The sequence below is a fragment of the Ambystoma mexicanum genome, chromosome 4p (genome assembly GCF_040938575.1).
Source record: "Ambystoma mexicanum isolate Mex_15411 chromosome 4p, UKY_AmexF1_1, whole genome shotgun sequence".
NCBI lineage: Eukaryota > Metazoa > Chordata > Amphibia > Caudata > Ambystomatidae > Ambystoma > Ambystoma mexicanum.
Window position 1 is genome coordinate 1,289,691,534 of NC_090927.1, and position 26,572 is coordinate 1,289,718,105.

Here is a 26,572-nt window from a genome sequence, read left to right on the forward strand (position 1 = left end):
AAATAAGTTGTGTCATAAACTCCCAGCGTGTTATGATGTATGGTTTTAAGAACATTCAACTAAGGACGTCAAAGCAAACTTTACTTTTAAGCCTATGACGCTGTTAGATGTTATGGGTGTGAACACATTTTCAAAGGGTGCTTTATTGTGTTGCTCGCTTTAACAGTCACAGATTTGCAAGGTGACTGGTGGTCTTTCAGTTGGAAATTCACCATCATGCATAAGAAAGGCTATGCTGCTGATGACAAAATAAAGGTGTTCTCGAGTTCATTACGGCACTGGCCGCAGAGCCAGGGATGCAGCTTTTGTTGTCAGGGGGGCTGCGAGTGTGACTCTGGGAAACGGCAGAGCAATGAAAGGCAGCCGCAGCCAGGCTGCAGTAAAGTTATGCTCGCGTCGGGAGAGAGGAACGGCAATGAACCGTCCCTCTCTCCCGACCGACTAGTCTGGCCCTGACCTTCCGCCCGCATTTCCCACAGTAAAAATATGCTTGGGTCAGGAGAGAGGGATGGCACTGAACCATCCCTCTCTCCCAACCCACTAGTCACCTGGCCCTGACCTCCCACCCACATTTATCCCCGCAGTACAAATATGCTGGGGGTTAGGCGGCGCTGCTGCGTGAATTCCAAGATGGCAACCACCTGAAAAGCTCCGGCTCCAGCATCCAAATCCTTTGCAAATATCCTTGACACTGGACCTTCACTCATCTCTGGGGATCACACCATATGTGCAATAAGGTTTGGGGCACATATTGATATCTCCATCAACGGCTTCTGTGTGTTCCTTCCGCTGAGCGGCGCCCTGCGAGCTGCGCCATAGAGAGGTGAAGTGGGGGAAGAGCAAAGCTGAGCCGCTGGTTGGAAGACAAGAGGGAAGAATTGCCTGGCGGCCCTGCTCCACAGAAGATCATTGCGGTGCTGCCGCCCAGGACCCGGTGCAGCCACGCGGGAAGAGGCAAGGGGCTTTGTTGCTCTCAGCAGACCTTGTGGTCCAGTGTATGCCGATGTGATGGCAGCCTGAACCCTGAAGCGGCCAGTGATGGGAGGGAGCTGCGACGTGGATCGCCGAGTAGCCGTGGTCAGCATGGGAGGCACTCCACAACGGCTCGGGAAGGAACGCCCAGCTGGCAAGTGCAATCTGCTCACTGTTCGGCCGGGGGCGGCGTGTTCAGCCCTCTGTTCGCTCTGCGGCTGCCTGCCCCCTTACTGCCGGCCCCCTTATCTACGTGGCAGCAAACTCCTGAGGGCAACTTGGGAACCATCGGTCTGGACCATATGTGGGAGGTATGTGAGCCCAGACCTGTTTTGCCTGGTGGGGAGTCCCACTGCTGTGTCGGCCCGCTATGAGAGGGGCCCCCCACAATGCTGTTAGCGCACAGCCACCTGTGGAGACAGTTGGAGATCCCTGACACTGTCAAGATCCTGCCATTGATATGCTAATTAGTAGCCAACAATCCTCTAACTCCTCTTGTTTGTGCGTGTCAGGGCTGATGCCGGAGCCGACCTGCTCCTTCAGTAGCTCGGTTTCCTGTGCTGTGGCCGGACTCACGCCCTCGAGCTCGGCCACCCTGCTATATATGCCCGATGCCTCTGGCAACAGCCCAAAAGAACTCCTGGGGCTCTACAACTTTGCCTGGGTTGCTGGGGGAACGCCCTGACCGGACTGGAGCGGCAGAGATGCTAGAGCCATCATAAGACGCAACCCCCCTCTGGTGAGCTGATTCAGTATCATAAACAGCATTGTTATTTCACTTGGTCGGAGGGCACTCTGGCCTGACCCCTGTGGAAGGGCGCCCCATCTGCAATGCCCCAGCACTAGGGATAATCACGTGGTCATCATCTGTAATCCACTGGATGCGAGAGGTGTAAAGACAGGCATCAGTTATAGCCCTGCCTGTCTGGCCAAGATAATAACTCTGAGCTGTTATAAACCCACACTGCGGGCTGGCACTATTGCCCTACCCCCCCTTCCACGGGACCAGCTGTTGAGGCCTGAAGCACCTCGGCCCGAGAGCACGTGGCTGAGGTAAGGGAGAGTGGGCTTACTGGTCCTAGAAGCTGCAGCCCCACATCGCCTAGCGCAAGGGCTCATACCGCCTCGACTTAAAGGACTGCGACTTACGGGGAAGAACCCAATGGCGACGCAGTACTCCTTGGACATTGTTCCCATGAGCAACCCTAAGAAACAAGCTAGGATGGACCAATTTGCGCGGGTGGATCTGCCTCAACACCTATCGCTTCAGGGCCAGGACCAAACACAAGCCCAGATTGATGTAGCGGCTCTGAATCAGACACTGCTGGCCTTCAAGAATAGTACAGACACCCTGGGGGCAAAAATAGATGCCCTAACCTGCAAAGTGGACACCTCAGCCGTTCAAATCGACAAACTCTGTGGCTGTATGACTGAAGCCGAACAGCGGATTGGGGAGGAAGAGGATAAGGTCGCCATTTTGCAGCACAAGATGGCGGAGATGCTGCAAGCAGTCAAGAAAGTGCTTGCAAAGAATGAAGACCTGGAAGGGTGCTCAAGGTATAATAACATTTGCATGCTGGGTGTTCCTGAATCCACCCCAATCGATAATATGGAAAAGTTTGTGGAAACCTTGCTACCCATCTCCCTGCTCTAGCTGGGTGGGGCACCCACAGATATGAATCCTCATACTCTTCACATTCCAGAGGGGTAGCCACTTATATCCACAAATCACTACAATACAGGCTACACAAACAGATTCGAGATGAAGAAGGGAGATGCATGTTGGCAGGCGAAATGCTCGGACTCAAGCTCCTAATCATAAATATCTATGCACCCCACACAGACTCCCCAGAGTTCTTCTCTCAATGTGCCAGGCACCTCCATAAATTCACAGCGTATGAGATGATATGGACCGGTGACTTTAATCTGGCCCTTACGTTGGATATGGACAGGTCCGCAACGTTGCGACTAACCCCCCCGCAAGCAGTAATAGCATGGTCTGACATCCCTGCACGACGTATGGCGTAGACTACATCCCGTCGATGGGGAATATACATTTTTCTCGGGGGGTACATGGTAGCTCCTCCAGAATAGACTATGTGATGTCCATGACCTCCATCCTTAGAGCGGCTTTAGAGGCCATTATCCTCCCTAGGTCCCTCTCTGACCACTCTCCGGTGTTATTCCGATTTGGGTCCACCTAATGCCCTTCTAGTCAGCTCTGCTGGCACTTTAGAGCTGCTGCCCCTAGGGATATAGCGTTCCAGGCGGATATAGAAAAAGATATAGATACATACTTTCAAACTAACGAAGGGTCGGTCCCAGATCCAAGCATAAATGGGAAGCCTTCAAGGTCTGTGTATGGGGGAGCTGCATATCAAGGGAAGGAGGTGTACTGAAAGCGCTTAGGCAATTCATGAAGAAACTCGCGAACACCATACGGGAGGGTGAAAGGCGGAAAAGTGTCCTAGATACCCCTGAGCTTCGCCAAGACCTAAAGACACATAGGGAGACGCTTCGTGAGCTAGCGAATAGAGAGCAAAGGTACTTGGGGGATCCAATTTTAGCAGCTAGCTATGGAGAGGGAGACAGACCAAGTAAGACTCTAGCATGTGCCTTTAAGAGGGAACAGCACACCACTAACATAGCCGAAATCGAAAACCAGAATGGAGCCCGGATAAGGGATCTCAAGGGGATCAACGACGAATTCAGAGAATTTTATGACCGGCTGTATACTTCACGTCATACCCCCGGACACGATATATTGCTTCGCTACCTAGACGAGGTTGTTCTGGGCTGGTTAGAACCTGAACTGGGTGGTGCCCTCAACGTCCCCATTACCGAGGAAGAGGTTTGTAAAGCCATAAACTCGCTTCCCAACGGAAAGGCCCCTGGTGTTGATGGCATCACAGCCGAATCTTATAAGGCATATATCGATCTGGTCACTCCCCACCTGTTGGCGATGTATGATAGTGCTCTTGCTATAGGCATCCTTCCAGAGTCTACTAGGTCTGCTTTACTAACTGTCCTCTTAAAACCCGGGAAGGACCCCCTTCATCTTTCATTTTATAGGCCACTTTCACTCATTAACACTGACAATAAAATTCTTGCCAAAATTCTTACTAACCGGTTACTCCTGCATATGCCAGCTCTAGTGTTGCCAGCTCTAGTGTTACCAGATCAAGCAGGATTCATCACTGGGTGCTCTACTCAGAATAACTTGCGTCATCTGTTTACCCTTATGCATAACATTAATCCTGAAATACCCATGGCCGTAGTCGCCCTTGACGCCGAGAAGGCATTCAACTCTGTCGAATGGCCCTTCCTTTTTGAGGTGCTCCGACGCTCTGGCCTAGGCCTGACTTATATTAAATGGATCGGGCTTCTGTATACGGCACCAAGGGTGGCTATGTACAAGAATGGCTACACTTCGGCACATATATACCCTACATGCGGCACCAGGCAGGGATGCCCCTTTTCCCCGATTTTATTTGCCCTCGCTATGGAACCCCCTGGCCTGCCATGTCTGGGAACTACACGCACAGCGAGGGATCCGCACACGCTCGCACCTTTCCATTATATCTCTCTTTGCAGACGACGTCCTTCTCTATGTTAAACATCCCTGGCAAAACTTGCCTCCCCTTATGCAGGAAGTGATCAGATTTGGAGAATTGTCTGGGCTGAGGATCAACTGGGAGAAATCCGAGGTCCTTCCCCTAACACCGGTGGTGCAGAGAGACGATATGGGCAATGAATTCCGATGGTGCCCACAGAGCTTATGTTACTTGGGTATTACAATATCCCCATCTAGAGACCACGTGTACAAAACTAACTATGTGGCGCCATTAGATAACCTAGAACTAAAAGTAGAAGCATGGATTCTGCTCCCAATATCTCTGCTGCCCGCATAGCGCTGCCAAAAATGGTACTAATTCTCAAACTGTTGTATGTATATAATAACGTTCCAATATGGCCTCGAGCAAGCTATTGGACCCGAGTCCGGAGATTGATGACGATGCTGGTCTGGGCGGGTAAACAGCCTAGGATAGCATACGATATCCTGACCTGTCCATATGAGTTGGATGGTCTGGAGTACCCCGACTTGTATCTCTATTTCCTAGCCAGCAGACACAATTCATAGCCGGATGGAGTTCACCCAGCCCCGAATTCCCTCACGCTCAGATAGCCAAGGCTGTGACGCACCCGGATGCCCTACTGGGTATGCTGTGGGGTGACAGGGACCCATTGCGATAACATGCCGGGCATGGGAGAGTTTAAACCAGATACTCTAAACCTCCCCTTACTTCTTGCCTGAGTTGCCTGTGTACTACATAACAGGAATCCCACTCACGCATGAAAGGTCCTTCAGGGAGCGGTTTCAATCTCTGGGAGTACACACCCTCGGGGGATCTGGTGCAGGATGGTCGCTTCATATCATGGGAAGATCTAAGTATCTAAGTTCCAGGGGTGTGCACGATGCAGTGTCGTTACTTCATTATTTCAGGCTGCGGAGCACCCTTAGGGCCAAATCCAACCGTCCATCCACCCAGCATTAAGCTATATAACCCACCCCACTTCTACTAGAAAAGTTGGTAGCCACCATTTACAAATTGGAAAGGAGTGGGAAAATAGTGCAGAAACACGCATACAAAGCCAAGTGGGGAGACATCACTGGGGAAAATGTTGAGTGAGGAACAGTGGAAGGTTGTTTGTATGCAAACGTGATATATCTCCCTGAATAGTCGTTACAGGCTGATCCACTTTAAGTATGTTCATCAAGTGTACTACTCCCCATATTCACTAAACAGGTTTTATCCTGAGAACGCCCCCACAGGTAAACGATGCAATGCCGAGCGGGCAGATTTCTATCATGTAGCTTGGAACTGCCCGAACATTAGGCCCTTCTGGCATAACCTAGAGGAGGCACTATTTAAGATGTTCACCTCAACGCAAGTATACACACCGGAACTATGGCTCCTGACCTTGATTGAAGGTGGTACCCGCACAGAAAAAAAGCTCCTGGGAATGGCATCAATAATAGCCAGATACCTAGTGGCCAGGTCCTGGGGGAAGGCCAACCCCCCCTACTTTCGCTAGATGGCTGGAATGTATGGACATTTGTGAACGGAGAGAATAGAATCTATGTTCGCCTCGATGCTGCTGAGTGCCAGTCGCCCGTTTGATTACTGGACCCTGTTCAGACAATACCAACGGAATGCAGCACGAGATACTCAGGCCATGGACTATACCCTGGTTTGATCAGGCAGGCAATGTGGAGTTGAGTGAGAATTCAAACTTGAACTGACGGGCCATCAAAATGGCTGCCATGAACGCTATAGAGTGTAGCTTTAGTAATGTATATGCGATTTGGTTGGACATACTGTGTGTGGTTGTAAACTGTGAGGGTTTTGTGTGGAGCCGAGGGCTGGTTGGGTATTCGGGGGGGGGGTGGGAGTTCAATACCCTATTGGGTACCTGGTTATTTTAAAACAATAAAGAAAGTTTTATAAAAATATGCTGAGGGTCGGTGAGAGGGACGGCACTGAACCGTCCCTCTCTCCTGACCTACTTATACACTTGCCGACCGCCACCAGTACCTACCCGGCTGCTGACAGTGGCAGGAGGTAAAAAAGTTGTTCTAGGCCTGTTGGCTCACCCAGCTGGCTGCTCAGTCCAACAAGAATGTTGAGGCTTGGGTCACTGCTGCTTGGCCTGCGCTTGCGCATAGTGAGGGCGCATGCAGAAATGAATGGCACTGCTGCTCAATGTGCAGGTGTGTGCCAAGGCTCTGCCATTCAGTCTACTGCAGCCTGCCCCAGACAGTGTAGTGCTGCGACTTCTCACGTACCTATACTTTTACTTTAAAAAGGAGCGCTCCAGAGTGGTTTCTTTTTTAAAATAAAAGTATAGGAAAGGTAAGAGAAAATAAAAAAGTAGAGGAGCACTGCTCCCATCCGCTATCCCTCACTTCGATCACTGACTGGCACCGTTGTTTCCGGACTGCCACATTACAAGTCTGCCTGCCAGGGCCACTGCACCCGACAGGTCTGACCCTGCCGGGCGCAGCGGCCCCAGTAGGCAGGCTCAACAGGGAAGCACTGGCACCATTCGTAACAGTGCTGGTGCTTTTGTGAACCCGTTCCCATGGAGTGCTATGGGACTCCACGGGAATGGGGACTAACATTTTCCGGGAACGTCAGCCGGGACTTGTAATGTCCTGGTGGCAGCAGGAAGCTAGGCACCAGTAAAATGCTACTAGTGCGGCGGCAAACCCGCCGGAAGCACTGGGAGGTTTACTGCCGGACTCGTAATTAGGCCCATAGATCCTCCAGATAACATTGATAATTTTGAGCACATAATGAAAAAGTATTTTCCTTCAAGTTTACAAGGGATATTTCAGCTAAAAATGTGAAACACATCATCGGGTTGTTTAATGCGATGTGTAGATAGGCAAGGACAACCTTATAGGAGCCTCTTATAAGGCAACCCAGTGCGACATTGCAATGGTTAATGAAAGGATAAAGGAATATAAAAAGATATGTACGGATGTAAAACTGTAAACAGCTCAAGGAAGCCTGGGAGAATTTTATATTGGTAGTTCTGAGCAAAGATTAAAAATGTTTTTGGAAGATGGTAGCTAGGGCTTCAAATTCTGCTGTCGTTGCAAGTATGCAGGCAAATCTCCAAGCCTCAGAGTGGGATAAGTATTTCAGTTCTGTTTTTGAAGGATGATAATGATCGCACAAATATCAGCCCATTAAATTAGTTTTGATTGATAATCCTGCTGTGTCTTATTCTGATGTTATTCCTGCAATTAAAGCCAAAAAATCAAACACTTGCCCTCGCCCCATTCTCACACCATGGATCTATATAATGTTAATGTAGAGTCATAGGGTCCTTTTCCTTTAAAATGTTTTAATGCAGTGTTCCTGAGTAATTAAATCCATGCTATTATGGCACAGAGCAGTTATCGTTCCAATATATACAAAAGTGATACAACTTTACCTAAATCATTTCAACAAGTCTCATTTTGGATGTCTCCTTAAAGATTTAAGGTACTATGTAATATGTAAACATATCATGGACTGGATCACATTAAATTATATACTTGCTGACACCAAGTTGCCTTTCAGAGAAGGGCTGGGGAAGAGTCTGCTAAGGAAGTAAACTTCTTGCTATTGACATAAATGTATAGTTTAAAACACAAAACCTTATATTTGGCTTCATGGATCTTTCCACATCCTTTTTAGCATCTCAATTATGGTCAATATTATCTAATCTTGTCATGAACCACAGAACGCGCCCCTTCTGGACTTCCTGGTCCTTATAGCGGCGGGGCTTACATTCATTGTTTCTCCCAACATGGCCGTATCACGTGACACGCCTCGCACCAGCCTTCACGGCGGACGTAGTACGTCCCATAAATATGCCCCGCCCCCCCGTAGCCCTGCGCGTCTCAACGCTATCAACAGGTAGTGACTAGACGTGTACTTCGCAGCTTGGCGAACCCTTCTGTTATCCAAGTTCCTGGACCCTTATTACCACTTCTTCCACCCTCTCCTTTCCACCCGGTTCCTGGAATCCATGTATCCTTGCGACCGCTTCTTCCTTCCTGGATGTCCTGATCCCGCGAGTATTCTGGAACGCTGAACACACGCTGGAGTCGGAAGAGACTTGTGCCGGCCTGTACAAAACCCGATCCGCCCGCAAGAAGAATCTTCCCGCGGATCCCTGCAAGAAGCGATCTCAGGTGAGACGCGGGGAGATTCACAACAGTTTGAGACGGCGAATGACCGATATTGAAACCGATATGGAAAAGGCCGTCCAGGATCTCATGCGTGGCATGCAAGAACTAACAACCGAGGTGCAGAACTTAAAAGCAGAGAATGCCGCATTAAAGCAACTTGTTTTGTCTCGCGATTCCAGAGAGTGTGTTACTGGGTGGTGTTGTAGACAAGTATGATGGGTCTGCAAAATCCCTTTGTGTATTCCTGAACTCCTGTTTGGTGCATTTTACCTTTAAGCCCTATTATTTTTCTACTTCCAGGGCAAAGGTGGGCTTTATAATCTCACACCTTGCAGGAAATGCATTGACTTGGGCTACTCCCTTAGTCAATTCTGGAGATGCCCTCCTAGATGATTATAACGGATTCATACAGGCTCTCAAAACCATGTTCGACCGCCCAGAACAGGTTTATAGTGCCCAGGAACGCCTACTTGATTTTCGGCAAGGATGCCAGGACATGCTAATTTATGTCACAAGATTTAAACAATTGGCCAAGGAAGCAGATTGGTCCTCAGAAGCAAGTTTCACTCTGTTCCGTAGGGGCCTAAACGAGGATATAAAAGATGAATTAGCCAGAGTGGCTCGTCCTAGCTCATTCCAGGCTCTTATGGATTTAGCCATGCAGATAGACTTTCGTATCCAGGAAAGAAAGGCAGAGAGAAAAAAGACCAAGATGCTCTTCCAGAAAAGTTCTCTTGAGACTTCAGTAAAAACTGATCCTGTTCCAACCCCTGACACTGACCCGGAACCCATGCAAATAGGAGCCTTCCGTGGACCCATTTCCCCACAAGAAAGGAGGAGAAGTATCCACACAGGCTTGTGCATGTATTGTGCATCGGATAAACACCTGGTTAGAGAATGTCCTCCAGCCCCTCCACGGCGTTCGGGAAACGCCAGCTCTTGATCCTGGATGGAGCGAGGTGTCGGGAGAGAGATGTTTGCTCCACACCTATTCCATCCTTGAACTCTCCTGGACAGAACAACCTAGTGGTTCTACATGCCTTCTTATCGTTACCAAAGAAGGAGACCTACCCCATCCTGGCCTTGATGGATTGTGGGGGTATGGGAGTATTCATTGATCAAGATTGGGTCTTTAAGCACCACATTCCATATGAAGCCCGGGGTGTAATGCAACCTGTGGAGGCAATTGATGGAAGACCCCTCATTTCAGGACCCATATTCTTGCAGACCAAGGAAATGCAACTTTCAATAAACCATCAACAGGAATTGATCAAGTTTGATATTATCAAATCAGCCCACTATCCCATGGTACTAGACATGCCCTGGTTGCAGAAACACAATCCATACATCAATTGGACAGCAGGATCCTTGTTTCTTGGTTCAGAGTATTGTCTGTCTCATTGTTTATCCCCGGATCCCTCCTCGATATCGTCTGAAAGTAATCCAGCAGATCAACAAGAGGCACTCCTGGTTTCCAATATCATTCAGGTCCCAAAGGCCTATCAGAGTTATGTTGATGTGTTTTCAACTGCCATAGTTCAGGCTCTACCTCCTCACAGACCTGAAGACTGCGCCATAGACACAGAGCCTTCAGCAGTGATTCCCTTTGGGAGGATATTTATCCTATCCGAATCTGAAAAAAAGGCCCTCCGAGAATACTTGGATACCAACCTTGAAAATGGCACCATAAGACCATTGAAATCCCCAGCTGGAGCCTCGCTGTTCTATGTTCCCAAGAAGGACACCAAGGAACTTAGACCTTGCCTCGATTATCGTGGATTAAATCAATGCACCCTCAAGGACCGCTACCCCTTACCCTTGATCTCGGATATCCTGGAAGCGGTGAGAGGTGCTTTAATCTTCACGAAACTGGATCTCAGGGGTGCCTATCATCTGATTCGTATCAAGGAAGGAGACGAATGGAAAACAGCCTTTAGAACACCTTTTGGACACTTTGAATATCTGGTCATGCCCTTTGGACTTGCTAATGCCCCTGCAGTCTTTCAGCGATTCATGGATAGGGTGTTCTCTGACATGCTGTTTCTCTTCGTCATCGTCTACCTGGACGATATCTTGATTTACTCCAAGGACCTTTTAAAGCATGAAGAGCATGTAAAGGCAGTTTTACGACGACTACGTGAACACAGACTCCTAGCCAAACCTGAGAAATGCCTGTTTCATGTTACTTCTGTTCATTATCTAGGATTTGTCCTTAGTCCAGAAGGAATTGGTATGGATCATTCGAAGGTAAAGGCCATACTATCTTGGCCGGCTCCCACTTCTGTGAAACAAGTTCAATCCTTCCTGGGGCTTGCCAATTTCTATCGAAAGTTCATACCCACCTTTTCTGAGATTGTTCAACCGATCATCGCTCTCTTGAAGAAAGACACTCCCTTTCTCTGGTCTGCACCTCAAGACAAGGCATTCCAACGCCTAAAGACAGAGTTTACTCAAGCCCCCATCCTAGCCCAACCCAACATTAATCGGCCATTCCTAGTGGAGACGGATGCCTCTAACTACGCCATAGGAGCAGTCTTGAAGCAAGAATTTGAGGACGAGTTGGAACACCCCATTGCTTACCTTTCACAAACCCTGACTCCCAGTGAGACACATTATTCCGTCTTGGAAAAGGAACTGTTAGCCATCCGCCAAGTCTTCACAGAATGGCGACATCTACTCCTGGGAGCTAGACATCCAGGCAGGTTCGCACGGACCATCGAAACCTTCAAGTTCTACAATCCTTGGAGTGTAGGAACAGTCGTCAGGCCTGTTGGGCCTTCTTCTTTGCCCAGTACCAGTTCCACATCAGTCATGTTCTTGGATCACAAAACATAATTGCTGACGCCTTATCTCGACGTCCTGATTACAAAACTATTGAAGATCGGGCCTATCCCAAGATGTTTCCCCACACGATTTTTGTAGCTCAAGCAGTCAGTCTTTTGGAAGAAGTCCGGATGCAAACCCAATCCTCTGAGCTCTGGAAGGATATTTCAAGGAAGAATCCATGGAATCTGAGAACCAAGGACGGATATTTGTTCAAAGATAACGCTCTAGTCATTCCCACACAGAAACTACAACAAAGGATAATAAACCTCTGCCACGATACCCTCCACTCCGGACATCGTGGCATCACCAACCCTCTCCGTCTTATACAAAGACAATTTTGGTGGCCTAGAAGACTGACGTACAACTGTACATCCGAGCCTGCTCTACCTGCAGTCAAAACAAACACAATAACAAGAGACCGGCGGGTCTCCTAGTGCAACCAACACTACCGACAAGGCCATGGGAATTCATTGCCACAGACTTCATTGTGAAATTACCACCTTCCAGAAGATACACGACTATTATGGTCACCATTGACTTGTTCACTCATATGGCTCATTTTACACCCCTGTACAAACTACCATCCTCATCAGAACTTGCTGGAATCTTCCTGGAACACATTTTCCGCCTTCATGGACTTCCTTCCAAGATTATATCAGACCGAGGACCTCAATACGTCTCACAATTCTGGAAACATCTCTGTCGCATTCTAGGAATCCAACATGCTCTTTCATCAGGTTATCACCCACAAACTAACGGAGCTACGGAACGTGTAAATCAGAGTCTAGAACAATACCTTTGTTGTTTCGCCACCAAGGTACAGGATGATTGGTCGCTCCTTATACCTGTGGCTGAATTCGCCTACAACAATTCCGATCACTCAGCAGTCAAGACCAGCCCCTTCTTTGCAGTCAGGGATTCCACCCGTCAGTTTTACCTTCTGTTCTTCCGCATCCTATACCAGTACCTATCGTCGACTCCTGGATCGAAACTCTCATCAACATATACAAGGAAGCCAAAGAACATTTAGAAAAGGCCCAAACACACACTAAGCGTTATGCGGATTCCAAGAAACTACTACCACGACATTAACGACCAAACAAATTGCCCCCCGGTACTATGGGCCATTTTCCATAAAAGAAGTCATCAACCCAGTCTCATTCCGGCTCAAGCTACCTGGAAGAAAATTCACCCAGTTTTTCACACTTCTTTATTGAAACCCTACATCCGATCCTCCCGGAAATCCTGCAGACCCAGTCCCGTGGTTGTGGACGACCAAATGAAATATGAAGTATCCAGAAGATGCGATTCCAGGTATAAACGGGGTCAACTTCAATACCTGGTTGAGTGGAAAGGATATCCTCCTAGTGAAAGAACCTGGGAACCACTTTCTAACATGAACACCCCTCAATTGCTTCGAAGATATCATCTCATAGACCTGGGCAAACCTGGTGGAACAGGTTTTCGCAGGAGGCATGCTGTCATGACCCACAGAACGCGTCCCTTCTGGACTTCCTGGTCCTTATCGCGGCGGGGCTTACATTCATTGTTTCTCCCAACATGGCCGTATCGCGTGACACGCCTCGCACCAGCCTTCACGGCGGACGTTGTACGTCCCAGAAATATGCCACGCCCCCACGGCCCCGCGCATCTCAACGCTATCAACAGGTAGTGACTAGACGTGTACTTCGCAGCTTGGCGAACCCTTCTGTTATCCAAGTTCCTGGACCCTTATTACCACTCATTCCACCCTCTCCTTTCCACCCTGTTCCAGGAATCCACATATCCTTGCGACCGCTTCTTCCTTCCTGGACACCCTGAACCCGCCAGTATCCTGGAACGCTGAATGCACGCTGGAGTCGAAAGAGACTCGTGCCGGCCTGTACAAAACCCGATCCGCCCGCAAGTAGAATCTTCCCGTGAATCCCTGCAAGAATCGATCTCAGGTGAGACGGGGGAGATTCACGACAAATCTAGGTATTGCAGGAGGTCTTTTGAAATGTATACTCCTGCTTCATTCAGTCACTGGGTCAGTAATGCAATATGATGCAGGTGTAGGTGGTAGATGCACAGACTCTCTCAGAACACACAGAATCTTGCACCAGCGATTCTCTTTAGGCCCAGTTCTGTATAATATGTGCACAGTTGATTTACTAAATAAATTGGGGCAATCAATCAGCTTACAATGTTCTGTGCATTAGTTCTGGTGCTGCCCTCCTTGTAGGGACCTCAAGGCCTCTCCAGTAAATACTTAATGATCATGCTATTGTGTGAATATTAGGAAATTAAAGTTAAATGCCTGTAAGCAATCTGCATTGATTAGGGTTAAGAATCAGAAATCCTCATACATTTCTGTGGTTATTTGTATCCTATACGAAAAGGTTACAGATTTTGATTATATGTGCATATCATTTTCATTGATGGGCAGGGAGAGTACCCATCTTCACAATCTACTAAAATTAACCAATTGATTGAAGTCATGTTTCTCTTTGCCTGCAGTCAACTGCAGTTATGATTAGCGTTTATAAAGCTAAAACATGGGCATCTGCTGAGATTTGGTGTAAGGAGTATGTGGCAACATTACAAATAATATAAAATACATGTTATGGCACTCTACTGGCTCTTACTTAGAGTGCTTTTCTCTATGATGATGATTCTGAACTTGAGTTGGGATGTGTACAATATTTATTAATTCCGTTAAACGTTATTGCTCAACCAAATCCAACTGACATTTTATCTCAGTAAAATTATTATTGATGTTTTTAATGAGGAGCTAACAAGATATTGTGGCTTGATTAAGTTAAAAAGAAGCTTATCTCTATGCTAGCCACTGGTTTTCCAATCCTGAAATTTTAGACAAATGTAATCGTGCAAGGGCAAAAATGCTTTTAATGAATGAAAAGAGGCTCTAGAAAAGTCAAAACCATCTAATCGAGCTGAAATGTTGATTTCACCCCTTTTCATTCTGGATCCCTTCCTTGGGTGGCGTTTCTATCTGTTTCTTAATCAATTCATTTTGCATGTTTTGAGATTTAATTATTTACCAAATAATTCTCTTATGGGGAAAGGGATGGGATGGTGACAAAGGACCTACTCTGCATCGTTTGCATGCATGAGATGGAAACCTTTGGCCAATTTCTTTCTTTTTTGTTACTCTACCTTTACACATTTGCATAGAGAAACGATTATTCCAGTATTCAAGAGTAGAGACTTTTTTTGTCTTATGCATCTTATGCAATTATTTTTAGATCTTTTATATGTGTGATGTAAGGATTTCTTCTTTTGTAAGATATATTTTGCTGTACATTTTTTATTTGTTTTGATGATACCTTGCACAATAAGCTAGACTTGACCTGAAATGATCCTTCATATTTAGCACTATGGAAAAAGGAAGCATCAACATATGTATGATGGCATTATCTTTAAATAAAGTGGAAGTTGTGATTCTGAATCACATCATCATCCTTTTCTTTTTGGTTCCTCACTCTTCACTGAAATTGTATTCTGGAATATTGAATAATTCTAGTCTTTTTTTTTTCTTTCTTTTTCTTAACATTTATTTTTTATTGTATTTTACTGACACAATTATAATCCAACAATACATTGATGATAATAAAAAGCAGGGCACGTAAACTGAAGTCACAAGATTATTTTCTTTCTTACATCTGAATACAAATAAACAAGCCCATATTCATGACATATTTTCCTTGCAGACTTGGGATTTAGCCATAACATAAACCTCAATTATAAAGTTGTGAAAAACCCTGAAAAGATCTTTTGAGGAATCTTGGACAACCCTTTTTTCCGTGCTGTGCAGTCTTTTAAGGTAGAAATGTTTATCTGTTCAAAAGGCGAACTGTTAGCATCTCTTATCTTAACTTTAAACGTGGTGACTGTATTATGAAACAGTTGTGTCCAAATGAAAATCTTAAACTAAAAGCAATCGGTGACTACTTTTGTATGAATATGTTCTCTTTAACTTTTTTTCACAGGAAAATCAGGAATGTATTTTGTTGAAGATACTTCTTATACTTCGGAAAGCTCTGTAAGTTTACAGATGTCAAAACTGTAGTTATTTAATCTGCGTGGTGTATTTCCAAGTATACTTTTTCTGATTAATCGCATACTCTCCAAGGAGCTTCTAAACCGGTTAAATTGTTTTTGATTGAAGTCATGATTACATTAATGATGTTTCTGCACAGTGACAAGATGTTTCTCTTGATGGTCTATTAGGCTTCTTTATTAATGTGCATGTGTCTGTGTGTGATGTATAGTGTATCCCACTAGGTTGATATCCCTCACTCAGTAACCGTTTTCTTCCACACCCCATTGTTGTGGTAATTGGCATTTGATTCAGATATCCTCATTCATTATATACTTGGTACAATTAAAGGATTGAATGTTAAAAATTACAGTTACATTACATTACAATGGAAAGCTTTTCTTTATACTGCATATTACTGAAATTTAGCAGTGTCCCAAAGTTCGATTTCTACTAAATATTTGATTTAATTTCTGCAAAAATTGAGATATCGGTCTTCTAACAAATACTTGGATATTTACCCATTAGAAATGAATAGCTGACGCTGTCATTCCATAAATGCTGGGTCACATGAAGAAATTATTTTAAATAAACAGTTTGAAATTAAACTGTTATTTATTGCTCCTTTATCTCTGACCTATGCTTTTGTAAAATGAGCTGTGTTCTAATGGGTTTCTTTCCTCCCACATATTCCTCATCTTCAATGATCCTATCCCAACGCACCTGTTTTTTGGAAAACTTTCCGCTGATGGGGGTACAGCGCAGTTCTATGCAACACCTACATGCCCCATGCCGGATATAACGTCGGGCCAGTATATATTGAGGAAACTTCTTCCGTGACCTTGGTTCCTTTTTTCCATGCACTCTGGATTCAAGCCATGTGCGGATTGCGGCCGGCAGATGTTGGTTTCAGATCTGGCTTTACTGTTTGGGCAAGCTGCACAAAACGCAGGATTGCGTGTCGTGCCAGTCCATGCACCCGAAGGCCTTCCGGGCGCGGGCAGCAAAACTCTTCACCTTCATCTGGGGGCGGTGCTGAGCAGCCTACCAATGGCTGCAAGATGCAGAGCTTCCGCGATGGCCACCCGTTCAATTTGCAACACGCACCGCTAGAAGAAGGTTACGCAAGTTAGAAATCGGTGTCAGGCTATGTGTCAAAAACCACGGTTGTCGCGTGGATTAAAACCTCCATCCCCAAGTACCAGCCAGGGAGAATAAACACACTCACTGGCTGATCATTGAGGCCACAGGTGACTGGGACAGCAGCACAGGGTCCTCAGATGGCTGAAATAGAAATGGAACAGATAAGTACCTAAGCAGGATATGCATGCAGGTGTCAATATCGGCCAAATACCAAACCTACCTATTGAGAGACCTTGATGGGTGCAGAAGCGGGGAAGGTGGACAGGCTCCCAAGGGACGGGAGGTGCTTTTCCACCCGAGGTGCTGCAGGGTACCACAGTCTGTTCCAGCAACCAGAGGGACCCCACAGGCTAATGGATATAAGCACTCCGCCAAGACAACGGTGACCGGGGTCCCAGACTCAGATGAGAGTAGCAGTTCAGTCAACGTGGCGCAGAATGGCAGATCAAGACGTTATGCAGAAGAGGGAGTCCAAACACAGTCCACAAGGCAATCTGAGGTCAAGCACTAAGAGCAATCTTGAAAACGTAATCCGGGGCAATCCAAAAAAGCATTCCAAGGGTCACCATACCAAGAATTCCAGAAACAAAGCAGAAGAATAAACCAGAACGCCACACAGCAGGCCCAAAGACACAACTGAGAAGCAGCGTGCGCGGTGTCCTGACCGCATTTATGGAGGTTGCCTTGGCAACGGGTCACGTGAGGGCATACGCCACACGTGAGCGGCAGCGGGGACATCCCGGCCATCCTGCAGTCTCCACAGCAACAGCCAACGAGACCGCAGTGTGAACCACCAATGTCTCCGCGGTGGCATGGAACGCCTCCTCTGATGCCCAGTCGGAGTAGAGGAGGCAGCGGGGGCTTTACGAACACAGGGCCGGTGGGGTGATGGAGTGCTGGAGGTAAGCTGGTTCCGTCCTTGGGGCCTGGATGTGGGCATGACACTATGTAAATATCCATAGCACTGCTGGGTGAAATACGAAGATTGCTGGCCCAGGAAGAGCGGAGATAACAGATTTGTGGAACAGTGGCTGAGGCACCCCTTGGACACTGGAGCCGCAGATGCGTCTGAGGGGTGTGCCAGTGACGGCGGGCGACAGTAGGCAACTCATGCAGGTCGGACAGAAGTCCTGTGGCAAAGGAGGGGCAAAGGACTCACAGGTTAGTGTGGGAGGCCTTGCGTCTGTCGTGGGTGCTGACAGTAAACAACGGATCACGCTGTGCCGGTTAGTAGGCAAGTGAGCCAGAACCTGGACATTCCCAAGGCCTCCCATGAGTCGTCAGAGTGGCAGTGATAACGCTGAACTGGACAAAGGTATGCCCCACAGGTGAGAGAACAAGAGGGAGAAACAAGCAGAACTAAGTACCTTACTCATAGCAAATTGGCTTTTATCAACCTTCTTAAGAGGCATTTCTTATTACATTAATCTATTTTCCTTATAGCTCCAGTTGACTAATATTATGGACCATTAATAGTGACAGATGCTGGGAAACAACCAATTCACAAGACCAGCCTTTGAAGTACTAACTACTATTGAACACAAGGTAATCTGACCTGCAAGACAACACGAACAAGGTACACACTGCCCATGCAACTCATGCTTATGTTTCACCCAGGTAGCCCAATCAAGAGATACTGTCTTGCCCCCACATCGAGGGACTCATTTAGAAACCTACCTGCATCAATATACCAGCCACTCCTACTCAATTTGAGCACATCCTAATCACTTGATTTCTCTAGCAAATTATCCAACCACCATGGTATCACAAATATTGAGTTAGATTCTCAGTGATATGGTTAGCACTTTTTTGGGACACAATGTGTAGTGACTGGCTACCTATCACCATCCTTGTAATATCTTTAAGCACTAGCAATATATTAACTTATGCTATATACTAACAAAGTGTCTGTAGTTCTCCCTTTTTCTCCCTTCCTTCTCCAATTTCTCCTCACTTTCTCTTGATTTATCCTAATTGTATACATTTAAACTGTTAACTTTCGATTCTATACTAGCCATAACAATTGCCTTGAAAAAGCGCTAAAGGCGAAACTTCAGGCACATTACGCTAAATGAGAAGGCCCAATAGGCCGATCAGGATTGAAAGCTATTCACTGAACCTACCAACACCATAATTTGTATGAATACAATTGCAAATGATGATATGACTATGAGAGAAAACCTGTTAACTAACTTGACCAAAATACAAAATCACGAACCAAAGATTTATTTTTTGACTTGTCTTTTTATTGATCCATGTGAGAAGTGCTTACAATGGGGGATCCAAATTTAAAAATGTTTAAGCCTAGGTTGTGGGCTTTCCCTACTTGAGCAGCTCTCTGTATGTACCCAAAAGTAATATGCAAGCAATTAAATCCATAGTGATAAGCACTGCCCTAACAACCACAACTTTTCTCATATGAATTCCTGTTTGCAACACTGTCGCTATGTGTGTTCAGAAACCAAATAGTAGAATTTATAAAGGTACTAGACGCAAACCCTGTGACCTAGGTATTAGTCAATGGAACCATGTCTGACTGCTTTGCATTAGAAAAGGGGAACGTGTCAAAGCCGCACGATATCTCCTGTATTGTTTGCAATCGCTGTAAACCCCATGGCCATTCTCATTAGAGCATGACATGTGGGCTGCGGAATACGCATTGCCGAATCTCCAGAAATGATATCACTATATGTAGATGAGATACTCCTTTACACAAGTCCGCAGGACAACTTGGATCCTATCATGGACGATATAACACAATTTGGAAAATTCTTGGGATTCACGGTCAACTATTGCAAATAGAAGGTCTTCCCCTGATGAGTTAAACTATGAGGCCTCAAGGTGCATACCACTTACAATAGGTGAGAGACCAGATCAAATACTTAGGAATAACGATATTCAGGAATAGTCTACTGCTAAAACCCACAATTGCAACACATTGGTTGACCAACTAGAAGCAAAACTAGGTAAATGGAAGCATATTCCGCTGTTGCTGGCTGGCACACTGGCCATAGTTAAGATGACAGTATTACCTAAGATCTTGTATTTGTTTTCGAGTCTTTCTTTATGGTCGGGTCGATCTTTATTTGTTAAAGTGCATAGAATGCTATCCCAGTTTCTCTGGCACTCTGGGGCAGTGTGTAAAAAGTGGGTGGACATTGTGAAACATAGGGGTGGCTTCAGGGGCCTGGATTTCGAGCTATACTGGATGGCAGCACATGCTAATTTCGCCAGATAGTGGTTTGGGATGACTGACACACAACCTCATGTTAAGCTAGAGCAGGTTGCGATGGGCAAGGTAGAACTTAAACACTTTAAATGAGCTGAGACTATAGGGACAGGTGCCAATTCAACACGGTACAAACACTCAATGCGTGGAGTAAAATATTTCATAAGACTAACAATCCGACCCCCACAATAAATGACTTCCACTATGGAAGTACTTGGGTATCCTCCCCCCCTTTACCCCCCACCTGGTACGAAGTGACATGAGTACACTGGGATAGGCTGGGATACCACTCAATTGGGATATGTACACAGAGGGGCAATTCTTAGTATTGCAGAATTGGAAAAGGGGACATAAATGCCACACCCACGAAAATACTGCAAGACCAAACTTTGAGCAGCTTGTCGAAGACATGGCAATCCTAAACACTAGAACCAGAAGAGAATGAGTGTGCCGCATACATTGCAAATTCATATGCATTTGGTAATATAGTGGCAACCTTCTATAAGATGATTGTGGAGCACATGCCAAACATCTCGCATAAAACTAGTGATAAATGGGTGGTTGACATGGGCATAGAAATTACGGATGATGATTCGAGCTAGATGTGCACCCTCACGCGCCTTGTATCTTTGAATACTAGATTTAAGCTGATACAATTTAAATGACTTAACTGATTGCATTACACCCCAGCGAAGATGAATAAGATCTACCCAGAAAATGGTAGCTATTGCTCAAGATGTCGGGCTGTAGAAGCAGGGCATATACATGTGCTATGGGAATGTCCCAGGATTACTGGTTTTGACTTTGAATATGGGATAAAATAGCATATATAGTGACTGCACCAGTTCTAGCAACACCTAAGGGATGTCTGTTTGGCTTGTGGGACAGGATACCAGAATGAAGGCAAAGATTTTTAAACCTAGGATGCCTGCTGGCTAAGTGATGTCTTGTAAGGAAGTGGAGGGATCAAATAGCTCTATCAGGGGAGGAGCTGTTAAGAGACATAACGTGGGCCAACGACTGTGAAGAACCATTTATCACACTACAGCCTACAATGTCTAGACCAAAAGACATCTGGGCAGTCTTCCAGACCTACCTGATATGTAGGGACGAGGTTGGTATGGAGCGTTAGACTACTATATGAGGAAGAAGCTAGTACTGAACGGTGGGCCAAGTATGCATGCTATGGCGGAGGAGGACTTACGTGAGTTTAATTTCGGTAATATGGTGGTTTGTGATAATGTATGTCTATGTAATTATTGTGACTTACATTGAAAGCCACGCTTACAAATAGTGTTAAAAAAAAAACTCCACCTTCGTCCAAAAGATGAACAGTGTGATGAAGTGGCCCTGCGCAAAGATGAGGAAAAGGACTAGAAGCAGCAGCAGCACTAGAAGAGCTGCCGCTCCCCGAGTGGTTCCTCTCAAACTTTAAATCTGGTGGAACCCATAGCTCTTAAAGGACATGCCCGTAAAGTGGTGAGATGGACTAGAGTGGTTGAACAAGGCACAAAACCAGTTCTATATGAAGCAATTCTGAAAAATCTTGAAGTTATCTGTTCAGACAGTTTCTCCAGCACTGGATCTTCCATAGATTCACATGCTGTGAATATTCCCTGTCGTCAGGCTGGGAATCCTTGGTAACACAGAGCAGTTTAAATTTAAACATGAAAATGTGGCTCTTTGTGCTCCATTAGTCATTTGTGGGTCATACTGCCCACAGCCAATAGGAACATCTCCCTTAACTCCTCTGTCAACCATCTTCATATTTCTTTACTGCATGTTGGTGTTGGGTGTCTTCACATTTTATCTCGACACATTATCTTGTTAAAAAATAGATTTTTACTACAATTTCAACAAGGAATCACCTTTTTTCTGTAGAGCAATCTCACCTATTTGATGTACGTGGGCCCAATACCGTACCTTTCCAGCACCGCTAACAGCCAAGGCCATCTGACAGAGTCGAACGCCTTGACTGCTTCTAGCGACGCCACTACAAATTGCTGTGTATTTCCTCTGGTGCAATCTATTACGTGGTGTAATCTTGGCAGGTTGTTAGTAATATTTCTATGCGAGACATATCCTGTCTGGTCTAGGTGTATCAGCTTGGCTATGACCGGTTTCAGCCTTTGTGCCATTGCTGCTGTGAGACTCTTTCCATCATGGTTCACTAACGAGAGGGGCCTATACGAGGCACAGTCTGTATCCGGCTTATTCAGTTTTAGGATGGGGACAATTATCGACTACCGCAAGGATTCGGGTAATCTGCCTGTGTCCAATCCTTCATTAAGCATTGCTAGTAGTGGAGCCAGGATTTCCTTCCTGTATTCCTTATAGAATTCACTGGGAAGCCCATCTGCCCCTGGGACTTTACTGGTCGGTAGTTCCTTGATCACATACTCTAATTCCTCTATCGTGATTGTGACTTCCAGTCTGTCTCTCTCTCTCTTCCGTACTTAGTCTCGGTAGGCTAATCTCTGACTATGCTTCCTGTACATCTGACATATCGCACTTTGAGGTCGCCTCATACAATCTCTTATAATAATCATGAAAACATTTATTCACATCTTCTTGTGTCTCACACAACTCTCTGTTGTTTCCCACAATTGCTCTAACCGTCTCCCTTTTACTCTCGCTCTTATAAAGCCAGGCTAACAACCTCCCTAGCTTGTCCCCTTCTGCATGTTGCCTTTCAATATATTTCCTGTAGCTTAAGTTGCCTAACATATCCCAGTGTCCCCTACATTCTTGCTCTAGGCGGGTCTTCTCCTGTGCCTCTTCTAGGGACCTCTCTCCTGCCTGCGCTATGACTTCTAGCCTAACTTCTGCTTTTTGTAAATCCCGTAAAATGACATCTTGTATCTTTTTCGACTTTGCTATGGCTGCCCCCCTCATCACTACTTTGAAGGCCTCCCACAGTGTATCTGCAGATTTCACACTGCCAGCATTATACTCAAAATAGTCTTTTAACCCCCTGTCAAATGTTCCCGGAACACTGTGTCTTTGAGTGCCTCGACCTTAAGTCTCCACGTTGGGATCCTAGCTCGGGGTGAAGGATCTGCCACGTGACTACTAAAGGAACATGATCCGAGAGGACCCTAGCTTTATATTCAGCCCTTGTAAACTCTCCCAGATTCTCTTCCCCTACAAACACATAATCTAGCCTCGTGTAGAGGTTTGTAGGAGCAAGTTAGTGAAAGTATACTCTATCTCGCGGGTACATTGCGCTCCATACATCAGCCAACTTGAATGGGTGTAACAACGTAGTTAAAGGCTTTGCTGAGGGGGCTGGGTGAGCGCATTTATCATCCGATCTGTCTATCGCCGGGTCACTCGTGCAATTAAAATCCCCTCCCCATATTAGCGCACAATCCTTATACGGGCCTATCTTGGGATTTAAGGATCTAAAATAGGCTGCTGTGTCATGATTTGGGGCATAAGTGTTTATAACACATATTTCCTTATTCTCCACCATTCCCGGAATATTATCATCCTGCCATCTGTGTCCAAGAAAGTCTGGAGGACCTTGAATGGGTCTGTCAGTGCCACCCAATTTAGAACCCCTCTAGCATACGCTGAGTATGTTGAACCCACGGTCACCCCTCCCCATTTCCGTGCCAAGGTATCTTGCCTGTCTTTAGTTAGATGAGTTTCCTGCAGGAAGGCTAAGTCTATTTGTTGGCGTCTTAGATATGCCATCACCCGGTTCCTCTTTATATAGCTGTTGAGGCCTCTCACATTCTAGGTTGCTATTTTAAGTTCCCCCATCTATCGTGATTCCCACTCTCCCATCTACCAGGTCTCATTCGCTATCCCGACTCTGTGCATAACTGTAGGCCAACTCCCCTCTACCCCAACTCCCTTCCCTCCCCCCTTCCCAACAACCCCAACACCCTCCTCAACCATCCCCCCAAACCAGGAGCCCAGTTCAATTTTTTGTGCTCAGGCCTACCCACTTCTCGCCCTTGCCCCTGAATCCTGTCCCGGCGCATAAGGCGCGGTGGGCGGATACGTAACTGTTAGTATCCGTGCAGTTCGGTGAACAATTTGGGTGTAGGACGTGCCTATGTAGTGCGATCTAAAGTGAGCACCACATTTTGGCTCCCGAATTTAGCAACTTTATCTTGAGGGTTTGTGATAACTCCTCACTGTGTTGACGTAATAGTCATAGTTCTCGTCTGCGGCTATTCCTGACTATTTGGTTTGGCGCTGTTCCTGTTGCCAGGCTCTACCTATCCATCCATTGTTGTGCTTCCTCAGGGGTCTCGAAAAAGATTGCGCTGCCCTTATGGATGACTTTCAACTTAGCTGGGTACAGCAGCATGTACTTCTTGTTTCTGGACCTGCAGTGTATCGTCCGGGTATGCCGTTATCGTGGCTGAGCTCGTTGGATCATCCAACCTTTGCGGAAATGCTCAAGGACCTTTTTTCTTTCTCAGTAGTTCAGAATCCGGGCTATTATCGGCCTTGGCGGGGCTCATGAAACCTTGACTCAGGGCTCCCAGGCTAATGTTTTGCTGCAGCAGGGTTTCCACGTACTCAAGTCGGGTTTGTTCCCTCTTCGCCCTCCAGCAGCCCGATGATCCTTACGTTATTAGGTCTGGCCCTACCTTCCCGCATCTTCCGCTCTGTTCTCAAGGTTCCGCACTTGTTGGCGCAGTACATTTTAATTTATTTATTCCCCCCCCCTTTTTTTACGCCCTTTTGACCAAGTTGAGGTAGCCCCGGCGTTGCAGTGTCACCTTTTGCTAGTCTCCCAGTGCGGGTGAGTAGCGTCGCGCCCGCCCAACAACTTTCTGGAGGTGCCTGATGCGTCGGCTAGATGTTGCTTGTCCCACTTGATGGGTTCCACGGGGTACTTTGTGTTACAGTTAGCGGCCTGGCAGTGCCTACTATTGAGCACCTACCGGCCAGTGCGTACGGCGTCTGTTAGCTACACACTTATGGGCCCACTTGCATGTGGGGCTATACTTCGCAAAACACTGATTCAACCTGTGATAGTTGTGTTTGTTTGGAGTCACAGTTCGCTGATGGTTCTCCGTTTCAGGCCACTTTGCCTTCCTATGTGTCCCTGGGTATGCAGAATGTTCAAGTAATCCTAGCCTCAGGCCTTCCAGGTGTTACCCTTCATGTCGTGGCCTGTGGTGTTCTTCACAGCCAAGCTCTCATGGTGTCCTGCTCTTATGGCCGGCCTTGTTGGAAGCGCAGCGCCCGCTGGTCTGACTGGTTACCAGACATTTGGTCGAAAAAAAAAGGTCGACAGGACAAATGGTCGACACCATTTGGTCGAAAACCAAATGGTCGAATTTTATTTTTTTTGTATTTTCACTTTTTATTTTTTGGTGTGGGGGGGGTCCAACCCCCCTTTTATTTTCTTCTAAAAAACACATTTTTTCCCTAAACGAACACCTAAAAAATATATATATAAATACAAAAAAATTCGACCATTTGGCTTTCGACCAACTGGTGTCGACCATTTGTCCTGTTGACCTTTTTTTTTCGACCAAATGTCCGAACACCGTTCTGACTAGCCGCCTCACTCGCTTCTAGGGCCCCACCTCGCTTGCTCTTCTAATTGCACTCTCTCTGGCTCATTCAGTCTTAGCACCAGCGCTGTGCATACTCTGTTTTGCGCAAAGGAGACCCTTGTGCTTGTGACGCCGATGGTAATCCCTGTGGGGGAGAGTTTGTGTGGTCCCCCAGGTGCAGCACTCTCAGCTGCCCTCTTCTTGAGTGCAGCCTCCCTGACGCACTTGGATGCTCTTACCTTGACCACTGGGAAAGCGCACAATGTCCATTGTCAAACAGTCGTCTCTTTGCCTTCCTTCGGGCACCTCAGCATCCAGACAGAGCCCCGGTCCGTTTAGCTGCCCTCGGCAGCGTGTATTTCCACAGCTGTTAGTTGTGTATTTCTGGCAGCTTAGCCTCCGTGTTTGTCAGGGCTTCCGGCGCTGCGCTCACAGCTTCATTCCCATTTGACGAGGTGATATGCTTTATTCATATCACTCCTTCCGTGGCCGGGCCTCTTACTGCCCCATTGCAGACTCTGCTCTCATTCAGGAGCACTGCTAACCAATTTAACTTCTCATGTGCACTGCTGTGCTTCCTCCTTCCCGGCCTGCACAGCCGCTTCAGGCTTGCCTCCTTGTCCTACTTGCTGCCCACTGTGGTAATGACTGGTGGACCTGCTGAGAATATGTCGCAGCACCCAACAATGCTGCTAGCCTTGGGCGCGTACTCGCCGCTTATGACTGCGGAGGTTGTGTTGGTAGCTACCAACACCCTGCATTCACAAAATCTTGGCCGTGCAGTATTTTATTCGCATCCTAGACAGTCCGCTGCTTTATCGGGAGGTCTCTGCGCAACCACCCTCATTTGGCGTGATTTGCAGCAGCAACCCAAATTCTGCCTCTTTTGTGCACCTACCACTGTGCGACTGCCTCCGTTCCTTATATTTCAGGGTCCCCACAATCTCACCGCTGTCTTTCACGCCGACCAGGTGGCCTCCACGGGACTCTGCTCAGCCTTTTATTTTTTTAAAACCTTTATTTATAGCTGACAGGTGCAACACATGTATAAGGCAGTACCGTTTTTGGCATATGGGTACTTGATT

General features: G+C 46.5%; 1 protein-coding gene across 1 annotated transcript in view; it reads left to right on the forward strand.

The window, feature by feature from the left end:
• LYST (lysosomal trafficking regulator) overlaps window positions 1-26,572 on the forward strand; it is a 3,942,656-nt gene that overhangs the window by 2,513,179 nt on the left and 1,402,905 nt on the right. The window contains exon 38 of the mRNA XM_069606985.1: window positions 15,538-15,590. Coding sequence (XP_069463086.1) covers window positions 15,538-15,590 — 53 coding nt within the window. The remainder of the gene's footprint in view (window positions 1-15,537; window positions 15,591-26,572) is intronic.